The sequence below is a fragment of the Sardina pilchardus genome, chromosome 1 (genome assembly GCF_963854185.1).
Source record: "Sardina pilchardus chromosome 1, fSarPil1.1, whole genome shotgun sequence".
NCBI classification, from domain to species: domain Eukaryota; kingdom Metazoa; phylum Chordata; class Actinopteri; order Clupeiformes; family Clupeidae; genus Sardina; species Sardina pilchardus.
Genome location: NC_084994.1, coordinates 38,893,890 through 38,911,408, shown reverse-complemented (window position 1 = coordinate 38,911,408; position 17,519 = coordinate 38,893,890). Strand labels below are relative to the sequence as shown.

Sequence of the window (17,519 nt, the reverse complement as noted above, 5' to 3'; positions counted from 1 at the left end):
GATCAAACAATTGTGTGAACCATGTCAACAAACTGCTTCATGGCATACCCCCTATCCCTACTTATTTTGCCTTAAAATACAAAATAATACTAAAATATTCAGTCATACCACCTGCCATGTGTGTCCAGTCACATGCCACCAGGCAATTAGATTTAAGGATTACCTACTTATCACTGGCAAAGCAGTGCAAGCAGTTGTCAAAACTGGCCCCAGATCAAGTCTGCCGCGCAGAGAGGTCAAGGAGAGAGGTGGTCATAGACAAAGACAGACAAAGAGACAACACATTGCTGGAGTCCACAAAAAAAATGTGTTTATTATATTACGCATGGTGACAGACTAAACACGGCGTTTTACATGTAAAGGTTTTCTTGCAAACACGGTCCAAGACGGGAGTGTTGACACACAGGTTTTTCACGGTTGCTTCTTATCGTGTGTTTACCTGCAAAACAACAGAATGGATTAACAGTGTTACTTAGACCAGTTAATGGCATCAGCCCCCCCATCTCTAATTCTGCGTTCTGGTTTCTTTTGTCTTCGCCAGTGGCCACCTCACTACCCATCTCACTAGCGACCAGTCTTTGGCGCTAATATGATTAGATGGTCAACACAATTGACAGGTCAAATTGGAATCTCTTATTTGCGCGTTCACCCCTTATGCAGTCTGAAGGCTAAGAATGGGGAAATTTGCTGTACTCATTTCATTAAGCTATACGTTTGACTAATCAAGCTACCAAACATTAAATGTGCTTCCTTCCTGAGGCTTATTCCACACTCACCACGTCGTCGATCTTGAGGATGCAGCGGACCGTTTCCGTGGCGAGGGTGAGGGCGCTGATGGAGACCAGCAGGGGCTGCACTACCAGCTCCTCCAGAATGTTAGAGATGCCACCCTGAGGGAGGACAACACAAGAGCATTCAGAATATATACAACATCTAACTTTTTATTATTTTTTTTAATACAAAAACTATATTATATTATTTTTGTATATTTATATAAACTAATAATTTAAAAAGCCTACACAATAGAAATTGCAAATGTGTATACAGTATACACATTTGGTTTCATTGTAACAACTATGTACATGTTCACACATTACTACAATGTAAAAATAATTTAAAAAAAGGTATATTTTCTGCATATGCCCAAGACACTGCCCCTAAATGTCAACTGTTTAGACGTGATTTCAGCCTACAATGTAACTTCCAGGTTATTCTATATTTATGGGATTCCAGGGGGGCCAACCGACGCACCTTGCGGACGTTGATCCCGGCCGTCTTCTCCCCCTGGGCGTGTCTGTTGCGCAGCTCCGTCACCGTGGAGATGGGGTTGAGGCCGGCGTTCTCGGCCAGCGTGGACGGGATGACCTCCAGGGCGTCGGCGAAGGCGCGCACGCAGTAGGCCTCCATGCCGCCCAGGGAGCGCGAGTACTCGGCCAGGCGCAGCGCCATCTCGATCTCCGGGGCTCCACCGCCCGCTATCAGGGCCCTGCGACACACGCACACCAAGGGAGGAAACTTTAATTACATTTCTAAATATTTTCCCCAAAAAATCCACACCAAAGTGTCAAAACAACAACAACAAAAAAAACTAAAATTCACACAGAAATTGGTTGCAACAGTGGCCATCCCTTTCCTTACATCAATAAAATCAAATCGATTGTAGGGGAGTTTGGAGGCTGACCAGTGGTAGAGGGGTTCACAGGGCCAGTACTATGATCCCCTGTTGTTCTGTGGCCGTGGGATCGGTGTGGGCACAGCAGCAGCATCCGTAAGACACAGACGAGCTGCCGCACCAGACGCAGACGGACACCACACACACCACACACCCACGGCCACTTCTAACGTGTCAACCATGAAATGGAAGACGAACGTGAGGTGGCGGCGTATCTTGCCAAAACAACAACAAAAATACTTAAATTCACACGGAAACTGGTTTCAATACTGGCCATGCATTTCCTCACATTAAAAAAAGAAATAAATCTTTTTATTTTTTTTTAAATCATAATCTGCCGAATCATGAACGTCCAATTAGAGATATTTCTCTATATTTAATCACTGTTGCACGGTAACATAAAGCTTTCCTCTTCTCCACTCTGTGGGAGAGCACAGTAATACACATCAAACCTGACAAGCACAGGAAGCACGTTCCGCTCATCCTTCATCTCGGCAGGACAGAGGAAGAAAGCAGAAGAGAAAAACAGCCTCACCTCTTCTTCACTAGGCAGCGGATCACACACAGAGCGTCGTGGATCGATCGCTCGGCCTCCTCGATCACCAGCTTGTTGGACCCGCGCACCACAATGCTCACCGTCTTGCCTGGGTTTGCACAGCCAGTGATCTAGAGCAAGCACAACACATATTGCTTAGATATACGGACACAAGTAAAAAAAAAAAAAAACACCATCCTGCTTGAGTCAACATGTCAGAGAAAAGGCAGGAATACTGGTATGGTAGCATAAGATAGGTCTCCTCAGCATTGGAGCTTGAATGTTACTCCTCATTTCATTTACTAAGTCGCTTTCGGTAGAAGTGTCAGCTAAATATAAAGATATATATAAATGTAAATGAATATACAAAGTCATTCGGACTAACAAGGGTAGGTATTGTTGGGGAGTTTGGAGGCTGACCAGTGGTAGAGGGGTTCACAGGGCCAGTACTATGATCCCCTGTTGTTCTGTGGCCGTGGGATCGGTGTGGGCACAGCAGCAGCATCCGTAAGACACAGACGAGCTGCCGCACCAGACGCAGACGGACACCACACACACCACACACCCACGGCCACTTCAAAATATGACCACAACGTAGTGTATAATGATGGCGCCTATACAGTTTAGAGATCACTTTAGAAAAAAACTGAACACACACTAGCTAATAAGGCGACCGATGCAGAAACGAGAGAAATGTGTGGCCTCAGTCGATAGGTAGCAACGTTTTTTTTTAGTGTTTCATTTTGTGCTGACAGTACTCTGTGACCTTGAGAAATAGCGGTCTATGAGAAAAAACTAAATAAATTTAAGATCAGAAAAGTCATTTTCACTCGTAAGTGAACACAAGTTACAAGACCTTAGACCTTTTGTGCTTTTGTAATGTCCACATATGGACATAATGGTTACTATTCACCAAGATGACATGCTTCTTCTGGAAGGTTCTATCAGAACAGGCCTTTATGACTGAACACATGTAAAGCAAAGAGCACTTCCTCGCTACAAGCCTTACTCAGAGAATCGCTTACCAACAGCTGTGAAAATGATTAGAAGTTCCCAGTGAATACACACATCATCCATCTATGATTCATAATGCTCTTTCCCAAACACACTAATCCTTTGAACTATCCTCAGTGACAGCTGTTGCAAAGTGTGTGTGTGTGTGTGTGACAGAGAGTGTGTCTGTCCGTATCCTAATTTAAGTCATGTGGGAGTGAACTCATTACCTTCACCAGCTTGCCAGAGCCGTCCAAGCTGACCTCCTCAGCCAGCTCCGCCGTGCCCATCATCTCAGGGGTGAACTGGTCGATGTGGGCAATGGGCTTGGTGCCAATGGTCTGTGTGGGGAAGAGAGGGAAGCACATCAGAGGGCAGTTTGTATGTGTGTGTGTGTGTGTGTGTGTGTGTGTGTGTGTGTGTGTGTGTGTGTGTGTGTGTGTGTGTGTGAAAACATATTTGTGCAACATCTCATACTGTAAGTGCATGTGCTTTGATTAAAGATAACATGCCACTGATACTTGATTGTGTACCATACAGAGTGATGACAACACACTGAAATGAACAACTGCTCAATGCATGCCAATCAATAAAATCAAATCGATTGTTGGGGAGTTTGGAGGCTGACCAGTGGTAGAGGGGTTCACAGGGCCAGTACTATGATCCCCTGTTGTTCTGTGGCCGTGGGATCGGTGTGGGCACAGCAGCAGCATCCGTAAGACACAGACGAGCTGCCGCACCAGACGCAGACGGACACCACACACACCACACACCCACGGCCACTTTTCTAACGTGCCAATCATGGAAATGGAGGACGAACGTGAGGTGGCGACGTACCTTGCAGATGAACTCGATCTCGTCTCTCTCGATATCCTTGATGACCATGATCTTCATCTTGTTGAGGAAGTGCAGCGCCAGATCACTCAGAGCATCCCTGACAACACAGAGGACAGACTTCAAAATGGTGCCACTTGAGACTAGAACTGGTCAAGAACTGATACTGTCAACTATGCTGTGCATTGTTAAATATACAATATTAAACACACATGACCACTTCATGTTCTATAACAGTTCATATTTATGATTAATGGGGGGCTGATACAGGATATGATGGTGCTGATGCGACCACAACAACAATCACACCACCATTATCATCAGACCACAATAAAAATCTACACAACACAAACTAAGTTCAGGGATGTAAGAGGGCTGCGAAACTGGCTAGTGGTGGGGTCACTGGACCAGTACTATAACCCCTCTAGTCAATCTGTGGCCGTGGTATGAGTGTGGGAAAGACAGATCACTATACGCACACTATAAGCCCACAGCCACAATTCACTAAAGACAGTCCATCAAATTTAGACATCAACAACGACAACATTCACACCATCACAGTCATCAGTTTACCTGAGGATGGACTTCTGGATGAGCAGGACGGTGCAGCCCGCCTTCTTGATCTGTTTGACCATGTTGAGGATGTAGGCACGCTCCTCACGAAGGACACGGTCCATCTGTGCGTAGTCAGACACCACGATCTGGTTGTCCATCTGTGACCGAGACGATATAAATTAAAATAAATTAAATCAACATGGCAAATAATCACGTCCGTTATGTTAATTAAGTGCTTCCTACCAAAACAATCAAGAGGAGAAACAAATTCAGGGATGTAAGAGGGCTGCGAAACTGGCCAGTGGTGGGGTCACTGGACCAGTACTATAACCCCTCTAAGTCAATCTGTGGCCGTGGGACGAGTGTGGGAAAGACCGATCACTATACGCACACTATAAGCCCACAGCCACACTTTTACAGCACATTCAATATCGATGTACTGACACTACAAGGCCGTCAAAGATACGGCACAGTTCAGAACTGCTGTGCGATTAGCTGTGTAAGTAAGTAAAATGTATCTGGTGTAGTTTCAGTGGGTTCACAGCACCCGAAGAGAGAGACGTAAAAAGCAACAGCTACAGTCAAGGCAACTAGTCTTATATGCCATTTCACTCTTGTAGCACCATTTGTGTTAGTAGGCACTCACATCTGTCTTGGGCGGGGACAGGCAGAACTGGATGAGGGCGATCTTGGCCTTCTCCACGCGGGACACGCCGGAGTTCACGACTCTCTGGGTGAGCACCAGTCCGTCCACCAGCTCACAGTCATCAATGGTCCCTCTGGAAACCACAGGCACACTCAAGTCAGACAGACGCAACGTGATATGAGCACACTCCAATGGCATGATCTTAAGATGAATTATCTTCAACACCGTAATTTCCCCCAACTATTAGCCATGGCTTGTACACTGATCTTGCAAAAATTCTCCAGCGATGAGGTTAATACACAGGAGCAGTTAATATGGCATTCATATGGATTTGCTTATTTTAACTTAGCATAAAACACTGTTTTGCAGCTTACACACAGGAAATGACTGTGTATAGAAACCCAAGAAGTCAAATTCAGCATCCTTTCAATTCATTTTGAAAGGGCGGATGGATGGATGGATGTTATGCATGGGTGTCATGAGCTTGGAAAAAACCCAGATATTGATGAGGACAATTCTGTTTATATAGCCATACACAAGCTCGTGCCATCTTTACCCTGGTCGTGCAGTCACACATTAATACTTCCTAAAATGAGCATGCGTATGAAATCGGTCAGTACATAAATTAAAATTAAATCAAATCAACATGGCAAATAATCACGTCCGTTAGGTTAATTAAGTGCTTCCTACCAAAAAAAAAAAAAATCAGGAGAAACAAGTTCAGGGATGTAAGAGGGCTGCGAAACTGGCTAGTGGTGGGGTCACTGGACCAGTACTATAACCCCTCTAGTCAATCTGTGGCCGTGGGACGAGTGTGGGAAAGACCGATCACTATACGCACACTATAAGCCCACAGCCACACTTTATGAGGACAATTCTGTTTATATAGCCATACACAAGCTCGTACCATCTTTACCCTGGTCGTGCAGTCACTAGGGATGGCGAAAACTAAAAATTTTCTTGACCGACCACCGAGGCTCATTAGCCGGTTGAAACCGGTTAACCGATTCGTTTAAAATAAATTATGCTATTTGAAATAACAGCCACGCAATTTCCCAACTCTCATCTCTCTGTCCTACGCTCATACACACAGCCCCGGCGCCCCCCATTCACTCACGTCACTTTTTTAAATCCTACAGCGCCAATGAGTCCTGCAAACCAATTGAGCTTGTTAATGGAGGACAAATGGTTCCTTTGCTCCGAAAATGGTTTGGGTACAAGGTGATCCCGTTGCAAATAAAGGCGTTTGTCTAGCGTTAGAAGCTCATTTGAAGCTGAAATGGCTGAAACGGCTCACTTATGAAAATGACAGCTCCGAAGAGACGCAGCTTAGTTTGAGGAAGTGCTAACAACAATAACGAAAGATGATCATTACCTTATCTGTTAACATTGATGACCCTTCCTGAAATGTAGATGTAATGTCTTTCCAAATTTAAGCCCATCTTATGCGGAAAGTTGCTTAGACTGCAACATGATAAAACCAATGGATACACTTCCAGATTGCAAAAGACGCACTGGCCACCGCTGTGACCTCGTGCCAAATGTTTTTATTGGTTTATTACGTAGCCTAGCCTACAAGCAGGCGTTATGAAAAATTGAGTGAGAGGGATAAATTGTTAACTTCACGCAAAAAAGATCTTCTTGGAATGAGATGGCTAGCTGTAGTAGCGTTTAGTCCACTGTCTTTAGCCTAATTTAAAGATGCCTCTTTTTTTTTTGTTTAACCGACTAGCGACAACTTTGGTCGGCTAACGTGGATACGGTCAACCATCGGTCAAACAGTCACCGGTTAACATCCCTAGCAGTCACACATTAATACTTCCTAAAATGAGCATGCGTATGAAATCGGTCAGTGCCCCTAACACAGGGACAGACACACCACCTTTAAGCTCCTCTCATATCCTTCACAACCTCCCAACGCGCTCGGTCTCGCTCACCCAAGCTTCTTGACGACGTTGATGTCGTGCAGGTCAACGAAGGTGGCGGTGGCGGGGTCGATGACGCGCATGACGGCGTTGACGCACATGGGCGCCAGCAGGCTGGAGTACTGCGACACCACCTTGGAGCAGAGCGAGGTGGTGGCGCTGTTGAGCAGCGTCTCGCGGTCGCTCAGCTGCACCGGCGTGCTGATGCTGGTCAGCACCTCCACGCCCTTGTCCACCGCCTTCTGGAAGGACTCGGAGATGGTGGTGGGGTGGATACCTGAGCGAGAAAAAAGGAAAGAGAGAAAGAGAAATAGGGAGGGATAGAGGGAGAGAGAAAGAGAGAGAGAGACCAGAAGCAAGCATTAAAGAGATGAATCAATGCATTAGTATAGGTACACGATAGAAATCTACACAACACAAACAAGTTCAGGGATGTAAGAGGGCTGCGAAACTGGCTAGTGGTGGGGTCACTGGACCAGTACTATAACCCCTCTAGTCAATCTGTGGCCGTGGGACGAGTGTAGGAAAGACAGATCACTATACACACACTATAAGCCCACAGCCACACTTTACAACACACTCACTATAGATGTACTGACACTAGCAGTCCATCAAATTAAGCTATAAGCTCAGGGAGTTCACACATCAAAAAAAGTATGTCAGCTGGTCACAAAAAGCACCAAATGTCAATAATGGCGTTATCGGATACCTCTCTGTAACAATTTGGCACAGGCCTCAAGAAGTGCTCCGGCAATTACCACCACAGATGTGGTGCCGTCCCCTGCCTCAATGTCCTGGGCTTTGGAGAGCTCGACCAACTGGAAATGAAAGAACAAACTATTGCACAATGCTCCTGACAAATGAACGCCAACCACCAGTGTTAGATCATGTGGTGTGGTAGTAGTAGTGACGACACAAAACTCTTCACCATTTTCGCTGCTGGGTGGATCACTTGCATCTGTTTCAAAATGGTAGCGCCATCATTGGTAATTGTAACATCTCCTTTGCCATCCTGGATCTGCAGAATAGAAAAGAGCAATCATTTCCTTAACACTGATTGACTGTTTAATTAATTCATTGCATCATGCGAAAATTGAATGGGCGGGTGGGTAATATTTACCATTTTGTCCATGCCTTTGGGTCCCAAACTCGTCCTGATGGCATCTGCAACAGCTGTCAAACAAAGATGTTGGTAAGGTTACAAGGCCACACCCATATATGGACATAATGTGCTGCATTCAGTGGCAGTAGTTAATTGTTCCGTATACTTCACAGGACTCATGAGGTAAAATGATCCAACTTCTGACCATACACGACACTTTCAATCACACACCAATAAGTGCATAAATGCAGTTTCCCCAGTTGCTAACGTTCTAGTGCTAAGCCCAATTTTGATATGAGCATGATGCAGCAACCCTGACAGTTTAGCGTAGTCTACGTGATTTGCTGCTTTGAAAGAAAAACACACGGAGAACCTGAGTAAGGGACAACATGTTGCCAAGATCACGTCCATCTTACAAGCAATAAGACGTTCATAGCAATTCATTATGTAGGTGCTGGTGGGGATTATCAATTGAGCTAATCTGCTATGTAGCTAGTTAGCGGTTCAACTGAGCATCCCTCCATTCAAACACGCCTCCGTTTCAAGGGATGCTGCACCCTGCAGTGACCAAGTTCAGATTGTATAACACACCAGATGAAAAGTATGTTTTTTTCAGGAACGGTACAGCAGATAAGGACTGTTAACTTACCTTTTGCTGCATTAATATTACTGAAACGAATCTGTGTTGGCTTGTCACGGTCCACATATGCGCCTCCTTTGTTTCGGCCTCTTACTTGAGACTTTGGTGCCGCCGACATTTCGGGCATCTTCGCTTATATTTGGGTAATTATGTTCCTGGAAGATGGCTTTATGGAATAATTCCACCCTAAATGCACTAAAGATTGAAATAGTGCAGGATGGGTTCAGATTTAGCAGAGTCCCCTGGTCCCACCAGAACCTTCCAGATCAACCGGTTGCGACAGAGGCAGAGAAAGGACCCTAAATGGTCATGGCGGGCGCATGAAAATGACGTTTTAGTAGTACAAAAACATGCCATTCAGAAATCATGTACGTCAGGCTTTATCAATAAACCACAGAAAACATCGATCAAATTCCATTACTTTGTTTTTAATTTGTCTTTAAGATAAAGGTTCTATCTGTCACTCCTATATTTCACAAATATTGTTAATTTGTGTATGTTTCGTCATACATCCTATTTCGACCTCAGTCCTCCTTTTCATTACAAGATTGTCCCCCATTTTGATTAGGTACTCGGTTCGTTATGTCTGTACTTGTCAACTGCAGCACACACGCATGATGCTGGCTGTGTCCATGCACTTTCAAATTCAAAGACTGTAACTTGAATTAAGTCGTATTTGGGAATTTGCGTATTTGCAGAATATTTTATAAGGTAAGTCTGAACAAACCACTTCCCTCGAACACCCACAGTGCTCGGGAACTGCCCAATCTAGTCAATAATCAACTTCGTAACGTAGAGGAGGATGAGGCATATGAAAGCTGCTCCTAATGTCAAAATAATTTTAAGTTACTTTACCGTCAAGCAGACTTTAATAATTCATAGCTACATTTGATGACCACCATGCCGTACACTATCAAAGTTAAATGTGGATTTATCACGCCTCATAGTTCATAACGTCATGTAGAGTACATGGAGTGAATCAGTGAGGTCTGTTACTTTTTAGTCAAATGTTCTTTTTAACTGCATTAAGCAAACAATCAGTGTTCCCGATGTGTCGTTTTCTATTCTGCCAGGTATTCACTTCCTCTTGGTTCTGTTTGTTTGTCCCTGAAGGAAGTCATGTTGTCCCTGAAGGAAAAGGACGGGCCCATCATTCAGAAGCTTTTGGAGGCTGGTTGTTGCAGCCGGTGTATTCTCAGATTCTGCTGTATTGGGACTCAGTCTGCCTATCGACTGTCCGATGAGGTCAGTATTAACATGCTAGAGTTGGTTGGATGAGTAATAATTAATGAACGTTAAGATCATAACAAGATCAAGCAATTGTTGTTGGTTGACAAGTCCTGGCAGTAATATCTCACATTCTACCACTTCTGTTTTGCATTTGAAAAAAAAAAGATAGTAAAACATAGTTCTCTTGCTCCAGTTCCTATACACTGGCATTGAACATTCACTTTTTAACGAAATGCTGTATTAAACAGTGTCATGCTGTCATTCAATCTATTCCTCCGTCTCTCCAGAACCTGTGGAAGGAGCTCAGTCCTTTCGCCGGCACCTCAAATGTTGCTCCACAGCAAGACAACGTTGCCAGCCAGACGCCATCAGATGACCCTCCCTCCAAAAGAATAAAGTTGGAGTCCGACGGCAAGACAGATGGTGGTGGTGGTGGTGAGAGCGAGGAGGTTTCCACAGAAACAACGGGCCCCACAGAAGACAGCGCAAAGTCCTCTGTGTGTGTCGTGTGTCTTGGGGTGCTACAGGACCTTTGCAGTGCCAGTTTCACTAAAAAGGTTCTTAGCAACTCCTTTGCTTCAGCAAATTACGTTTGCGTACCAATATTTGGTCATTTCCTGTTGTTTGACTCTGAGTTTTATCTTTAGAACACGCTATGATGTTCATTTAAAATGTAAATGATAAGATCTTTCTTGTGTTCAGATACTTGTATGTGTCTTGTCCTCCCTTTAACTAAACGGGCACATGTGTGTGTGTGTGTGTGTGTGTGTGTGTGTCATTGTTCAGATAGCAGAGGATGTGAAATCTGAAGCGTATCAGTTTGACGGTCTGGTGTTGGCGTTGTCACTTCCTGCCCAGCTGTCCGTCAGAGAGGTGAGTGAGGTCACAAGCATATCCAACCAACAAATAAACATCCGCACACATTTTACAGTATTGCCATCCGAAATAACTTCTTTTTCACTTTATTCTCTTGGTCTCTCTTCCTGGCCTGACATACGTTGTTTGCATCCCCAGCACTCCTGCTGGCTTCACATTAAAAAAGAAGTCAGGTATTGTATGCTTACAAACTACATTTCCCATCATATCCTTCTACTATTTGTTGTGCCATGTATGTAGTATTATGATTTGTCATTGCAGTCGTATAGGATTCTGATTTCTGAAGCATGTGTATGATATTTCATGGAGAGATGTGCTTTGTTGACCAGAGAAAAGAGCATGTGTCTGGACAAAGAGGATGTTATCCAGGTGAAGGAGGCCTTCAAATGGACTGTCCAGGGTTTGCTGTCACAAGAGCTAGGGGTTTCCGTGGTGACCAAGGTTAGTTCAGTAGACAGCAGTAAGCAGCACAACTTCCATATTCAGTCAGTGTAACTATGTGTGTGTGTGTGTGTGTGTGTGTGTGTGTGTGTGTGTGTGTGTGTGTGTGTGTGTGTGTGCACGTGTGCACGTGTGCATGTGCGTGTATACTTAATATTTATGTTAATGTTCTTTATTACTAGATGCTGTTATGGTCTGAGTTCAATATAATATGTACCTACTTTTTCCTGATGGTGTAGAGTCCATTTGAGGTGGGAGTTGGATTCATCCACCCTGATACAGATGGAGACTGCCATTTCCTGTAAGTGGTAACGGTGTCATTAGAACTTACGATTTCATACATCAGGTTGTTTTGTAGAGTGGCCATGCTTAAATCACCAATGTCCAATAATGAGTTGAATATTTGATGCATTGCTTATCATGAATTGTTGAAATGTTTACATGAAGATGTACCACTTAGTGGTACAGTATATACTATGACTGACCACCATGGTACGTTCTGTATGTACTGCGACTCCGTGCAACTCACTAGTCCTACACACTCGTCTCTCAGTCTACACCAGTGCTAGCTGTGATCACAATAATTGTGCATGTAGATTATATGACATGTATTCATGCCTTTTCTAAAAACAAATGTAGGGCAGAAGCTTGCTCCGACTGTTTCAAGCCAACTAAAAACAAAGAGGTAAGATTTTGTATCAGGTTTTTCAGATGTGGTTCTGATTTTGTAAATATGATATCAGACTGAAAGGTTGGTCTGTTAAGACTTCAGATTAGTTCTGATTCAGGCAGGTTGTTTGACACATGACTCCTTGTTTTTGCACTGCAGTCTGTCTTTACAAGAATGGCAGTTGTGAAAGCGTTGGAAAAGATAACTGATACACGATTCCTCAAGTAAGTGTGAAGCTATTACAGGTTCTTGATACAGTTCCAATTCAAGAGAAACGTTTCCTAAAAAATAGATAATTTTCCCATCTTTGCTGTGATTTTCTAAAAACAACCCTGTTTCTTCTGACAGAGAGTACCCTAGCCCTCCGACGAGAACAAAGACGGCTTGCATTGCTCAGGAAACAACATGCCTGCACGTGTCTGCGTTTGTGGCAGGTGAGTCTCTGTTTTTGACATCGATTATTTTTTCGACAGTAATTTCTTGTGTACTAACCGCATTGTGTATAAACTGCAGGCATCGTTTTATGCAAGTTAAATAAACAAAACCATATTAATGGCATATTAACTGCCTGAATGTTTGCAAAATCAATGTGTAAACCTTGGCTAATAGTTGGGAGATCACAGTAATTGTCAGATGTATTCGTCGAGCCTTTGGAGAGGATTGAGCCGGTTCCAATCCAAATATCTTAAGTGGCAACATCCACGCAACTGAATTTCTGCAGCTGACAAGCTGTACTGCTACCTGCACAAATGCTACGTATTCCCCTCACCGTTGGTGTGATAGCTGTCATTCCAGTCACCATCTGTTCACTACAAGAAAGAATCATTTTGTTAAATTGTTCAAAATGGCCGACTTATTACTTTTTGGTATTCACAAAACAATAACAGCAACTACACAGTATTTGTACTGTTTTATGATGACTGGAGGTATGCTGTAGCACATCAGTCTCCTGCGATATTGTGTGACGTGTGATGACCAAAATGCCAAATGCATCCAATTTGACAACTCTGGATTTGTTTGAATCAGAATAAGAAAAAAAAAAAAATCTATCTTAGTATCGGCATCAAGAACCTCCTAAACCTGGTACACATAACTCTTTTTCTTGTCTGCTAAGATGCCTTCAAACTGCCCCCATAATGGTTGTTTGTAATGTCAATGTGTCCTTTTCCTGTTGTCAGGGCGATACAACAAGTTCTCTCGGGATCTGCCGCAGACTCCGTGGGTGATTGACGGCGAGAGGAGGATGGAGTCGTCGGTGGAGGAGCTCATCGCCGCGCCCCTGCTGAACGCCTTCAACTCTGAGAGTGAGAGACTCGAAAATAAAAATGAGCTGAGCCAAAAACAAAATGGAGGTGGTAACTGTCATCATAGACAGTCCACCTCTAGTAGGGTTTTGTGTTTACACTGTATGACTGACTACTATAACATGTTATGGGGCTTCTCTGATATGAATCAGCCCAGGACAGCAACAAGTCAAGTTAAGTGTAACATGGATGGCATGTGTGGAAGATTCTGGATTCTTAGGAGCTGTGATGGAGATTTCTGGTTTATGCCTCACAAATAGGCACCACTGTGTGAGGTGTCCTGCATATGACTTTATAGCTCTCGTGTGTGTGTGTGTGTGTGTGTGTGTGTGTGTGTGTGTGTGTGTGTGTGTGTGTGTGTGTGTGTGTGTGTGTGTGTGTGTGTGTGTGTGTGTGTGTGTGTGTGTGTGTGTGTGTGTGTGTGTGTGTGTGTGTGTGGTGTTTCAGGTTTTAACTTCTCCTCGTCAGGTAGAGAGGATGTGGACGTCAGGACCCTGGGCAACGGTAGGCCCCACACACTTTCTACACACTCTCTCTCTACAAAAATGGTCTGTTACACATAGAACCAAATATTTACCATTCGGGAAACAGACAGTAAAGAAAAAAAGGAGAAAAGACTGTCAGATTATCAAATCTTTTCAATTTTATTCACCTTGTTCGTAAGCGATCTACAATATGTGTGCCACCATGACAACCAATACTGTTTTAACGTGACGCCACAAAGCCCAGCCTATTTCGTAAAGTCAGAGAGAAAATATTCTCTCTCTTTCTGAGTACTCCAGTGTAGGCAAAAAAAGATTCCAAGCTTCCAAAGCTTCCAAGCTTCCAAAGATTGTTAAGCTTAAGCTGTGTCCCACGCCGATAATGTTCTCTGTACAGCTGTGTTCAGCACTTGTAGGCTATCTGGGAATTCCCGGTGTAAATACTCCTTTTTGACAAACACGGATTTGGATGGATTTTACCCACACAAGGGCATTTGTGCCCTTTTGCGGTGTACATACCAATAACAACCAACGTTGTGCCTTCTGTATTCTCACGCATTCCCAGTTGCTCCAGCCCCTGCTGTGTAACTTTGTTCACCTCAGTGCGACTGGTTCTTTTAGGGCGGCCATTTGCCATGGAGCTGCTGAACCCACACAGATCAAGATTCAACAAAATGGAGATACGCAAGCTGCAAGAGGTAGGTAGCACAATGTGTGTTTTACACAACACACACACACACACACACACACACACACACACACACACACACACACACACACAGCAATACAACCTGACTACATCTCACAACTTGATGATGCAGTGAAGATTTCATGACCACAAAGCTTTGTAAACTGAAATCTGATGTTTTGTCTTTTTTTTTTATCGTGCATCTGGGCATTGATTTGAGTGTTGATGTTTGTTTTGTTTACCAGGAGATAAACCAGTCTTCAAAGAAGATCCGCGTCCGAGACCTCCAAATTGTTACCAGGTAAAGAAGACGTGACATTTTTAATAGACCTTTCATAAGAAACTTAGACAGCATTTTTTTCTTTTTAACTTTTTTTTTCCTGACACTTTATGTGATAATTGTGTGAAATTGTGTCTCAATAGAGAAGCAATGAGTCGCATGAAGGAGGGAGAGGAGGAGAAGACCAAGTCCTACAGCGCCCTCATCTGGAGCCAGAAGGCCATAACCGAAGATGATCTGAAGTTCATCGCCAACATCAAGGTAACTACTGTTCACTCGGCATATGTAAATCTTGAAACTTTTTCCGTTTGGGGATTACAAGACTTATTTTTGTTTTTTTGTTTTTACGGAAATAGAAAAGACAATGAAAACTATCATCATTGTCCAGTCCAAGATCAGCAGCTCCAGCATTTTTTTTATTCATATAGTGTGTGTGTGTGTGTGTGTGTGTGTGTGTGTGTGTGTGTGTGCGCGCGTGTGTGTGTGTGTGTGTGTGTGTGTGTGTGTGTGTGTGTGTGCAGAGTTTGGAGATTGCCCAGAAGACCCCTCTGCGTGTGCTGCATCGGCGCCCCCTGGCGGTGCGTCTGCGCGTGATCCACAGCATGAGCGCCAGCTTCCTGAACCCGCACCACTTCACCCTGCAGCTCAGGACGCAGGCCGGCACGTATCCTTACTGGACACACACACCTGCACACACACCTGCACACACACCTGCACACCTGCACACCTACACACCTGCACACACACCTGCACACCTGCATGCACACACACACCTGCAGTGCACACACACACATGCATACCTGCACACACATTAGATAGTGCATCAGATCCGAATCTATTCATCATCAGTCCCACCACCCTTCATGTGCGCAGACACATAAACGCACAGCATTAGCAGCGACTAGCTAGACACTCCACACTACACACACAAACACACTCTCATACACACACACTCACTGACTCTCTCTCTCTCTCTCTCTTTTTCACACACACACCCACACACAGTAGCACAACATAATTTATGCTAATTTGACATACACATTAGCATCCACTAGCTAGACACTACACACACACACACACACACACACACACACACACACACACACACACACACACACACACACACACACACACACACACACACACACACACACACACACACACACACACACACACACACACACACTCAGTAGCACAACATAATATATGCTCATTTGATGCACATTCCCTAGCTTGTGTGTGATGTGGCAGTAGTTCAGGTAAGTACAATGCAGGTCTGGCATCAATCGTTAATATCTGAAATCTGCAAAAGTCTCTGTCGTTCTTGATCCGGCCCTTAACAGCCGCTTGTCCAGCTACATAAAGGAGTTTGTGCACGGAGACTTTGGCCGCACCAAGCCCAACCTGGGGGAGCTGATGAAGACAGAGGTGGACATCCTGGAGCTGGACGTGGAGGTACAGGACGGTCCTGGGCCGCGTATTTCGCCCAAATTCGTTAAGAAGCTCTTAAGTGCTAAGACCTTCTTAGGAGTGCTCTAAGAACGTTCTAAGAATGCTCCTAAGAAGTTCTTAACGAATCGGGGAAGTTTGCAGCTTCGAGACTTTATAGATGAAACGACTTTGTTCGTACAGAGTTCCTTGAATTGGGGTGCAACTGTGAACAGTACCTTTTAACTAAGTTAAGTGCAAAGAACTGTAAAATGATAAGTTGGATCCTCTGGGATCAGACAGGCCTTTGTGTTGTGCCTGTATGAACTGTGCTGCTTTCCTTGAGACAGCAGTGTCAGTGCACTGCTAGTGTCCACTTAGCGCTTCCATACGTAATGCCCACTTTTCCATGGTCAGAATTGGCCAATATCTGCACTATAAAAAGTTCAAAGTTCAAACTTGATTGTCATGTACTCATGAATAAGCGTTTAAGCATTATAGCATTCTATATACTTAAACTAATTATTTGAAGTAGGCCAGTAGACGATTTGAGATGCAGCCTAAATATCCAATCCAGTACATTAATGTTGTGATTAAGAATAGACAATGACGATGGTGCTTGTTTGTGTTTGTGTTTCCTTAGTCAGTCGATGTGGACTGGCCCCCTGCAGTTCCGGAATAACCTCTCGGAATTCTCACCCTGACCTGACCATATTTGGGCAGACATTGAGTAATTCTGCACGCCATAGAGCTCTTCCAGGCATTCACAGTGGAGGTGCCAGAAATGGGTAACTTTATTTTCAAATGCATGGATGGGAGAGAACGTATAGGATGTCTCGGATGGATCCATATTGTATGGCAAGCCAAGCCACCAAACCACACCCTGGAAGTGGATCCGTTAGCGAAAGACATTCGGTGACACCTAGCTAAACAAGGGCAGTTAAGTGTTGCTAGTCTGATGTTTTTGTTTTGTTGGTTTGCCCAGTGAAATGTGTGGAAGTGAAATAGTGTTTTGTATAGTCCCCTGTGTCAGCTAGAAACACCTTTTTTTCTGTGTGGATGTGGATGATCTATGTTTTGTTGTTTGACTGAGTGCATCCTGAATGTGAAAAAGCTATTGAATTCTTTCAAGGATGGCTACTATGTTGCATCCAATTAAAAGAGGTTATTTTCCATCAAGCTCCTTGTCTGTCATTAAGGGTATATGTACAGTCATGG

The 17,519-nt window shown here is 44.1% G+C and overlaps 2 protein-coding genes and 5 non-coding genes across 7 annotated transcripts; 1 reads left to right on the top strand and 6 right to left on the bottom strand.

The window, feature by feature from the left end:
• Positions 1-288: 288 nt before the first annotated feature.
• cct4 (chaperonin containing TCP1, subunit 4 (delta)) lies at positions 289-9,200 on the bottom strand. Its single transcript, XM_062544220.1, has 13 exons — positions 8,912-9,200; positions 8,281-8,333; positions 8,089-8,178; positions 7,870-7,978; positions 7,173-7,437; positions 5,236-5,368; positions 4,608-4,747; positions 4,038-4,134; positions 3,431-3,541; positions 2,208-2,338; positions 1,252-1,486; positions 777-890; positions 289-439 (listed from the first exon to the last, which is right to left on the bottom strand). The coding sequence occupies exons 1-13, from the start codon at positions 9,027-9,029 to the stop codon at positions 425-427; spliced, it is 1,611 nt and encodes a 536-aa protein (XP_062400204.1). The 5' UTR covers positions 9,030-9,200; the 3' UTR covers positions 289-424.
• LOC134096057 (small nucleolar RNA SNORA23) lies at positions 1,656-1,827 on the bottom strand. Its single transcript, XR_009940684.1, has one exon. It is a non-coding gene; the product is annotated as a small nucleolar RNA SNORA23 (small nucleolar RNA).
• LOC134096039 (small nucleolar RNA SNORA23) lies at positions 2,602-2,773 on the bottom strand. The gene has a single exon (XR_009940680.1). It is a non-coding gene; the product is annotated as a small nucleolar RNA SNORA23 (small nucleolar RNA).
• On the bottom strand, positions 3,803-3,974 carry LOC134096046 (small nucleolar RNA SNORA23). The gene has a single exon (XR_009940681.1). It is a non-coding gene; the product is annotated as a small nucleolar RNA SNORA23 (small nucleolar RNA).
• LOC134096063 (small nucleolar RNA SNORA23) lies at positions 4,397-4,549 on the bottom strand. Its single transcript, XR_009940686.1, has one exon. It is a non-coding gene; the product is annotated as a small nucleolar RNA SNORA23 (small nucleolar RNA).
• Positions 7,591-7,750, bottom strand: LOC134096069 (small nucleolar RNA SNORA23). The gene has a single exon (XR_009940687.1). It is a non-coding gene; the product is annotated as a small nucleolar RNA SNORA23 (small nucleolar RNA).
• A 286-nt stretch (positions 9,201-9,486) lies between the features above and the next one.
• On the top strand, positions 9,487-17,480 carry pus10 (pseudouridine synthase 10). Its single transcript, XM_062544221.1, has 18 exons — positions 9,487-9,613; positions 10,016-10,147; positions 10,420-10,689; positions 10,919-11,005; positions 11,147-11,181; positions 11,338-11,449; positions 11,689-11,750; positions 12,089-12,134; positions 12,279-12,343; positions 12,468-12,553; positions 13,298-13,423; positions 13,871-13,927; positions 14,527-14,603; positions 14,839-14,894; positions 15,017-15,134; positions 15,395-15,537; positions 16,229-16,328; positions 16,945-17,480. Exons 2-18 carry the CDS (start codon positions 10,022-10,024, stop codon positions 16,981-16,983), a joined length of 1,605 nt encoding a protein of 534 aa, XP_062400205.1. The 5' UTR covers positions 9,487-9,613; positions 10,016-10,021; the 3' UTR covers positions 16,984-17,480.
• The last annotated feature ends 39 nt before the right edge of the window (positions 17,481-17,519 follow it).

What these genes read in the sequence shown, in the direction of transcription:
- cct4 (XM_062544220.1), bottom strand. Translation starts at nt 9,029, where the DNA reads ATGCCCGAAATGTCGGCGGCACCAAAGTCTCAAGTAAGAGGCCGAAAC. An exon ending in TGCCAAATTGTTACAGAGAG is followed by an intron (nt 7,438 to 7,869) that starts GTATCCGATAAC and finishes TTTCTCGCTCAG; the next exon opens with GTATCCACCCCACCACCATC. An exon ending in ATCCAGAAGTCCATCCTCAG is followed by an intron (nt 4,135 to 4,607) that starts GTAAACTGATGA and finishes CTGTGTTGTCAG; the next exon opens with GGATGCTCTGAGTGATCTGG.
- pus10 (XM_062544221.1), top strand. Translation starts at nt 10,022, where the DNA reads ATGTTGTCCCTGAAGGAAAAGGACGGGCCCATCATTCAGAAGCTTTTG. An exon ending in CCTATCGACTGTCCGATGAG is followed by an intron (nt 10,148 to 10,419) that starts GTCAGTATTAAC and finishes CCGTCTCTCCAG; the next exon opens with AACCTGTGGAAGGAGCTCAG. An exon ending in GACCTCCAAATTGTTACCAG is followed by an intron (nt 14,895 to 15,016) that starts GTAAAGAAGACG and finishes GTGTCTCAATAG; the next exon opens with AGAAGCAATGAGTCGCATGA.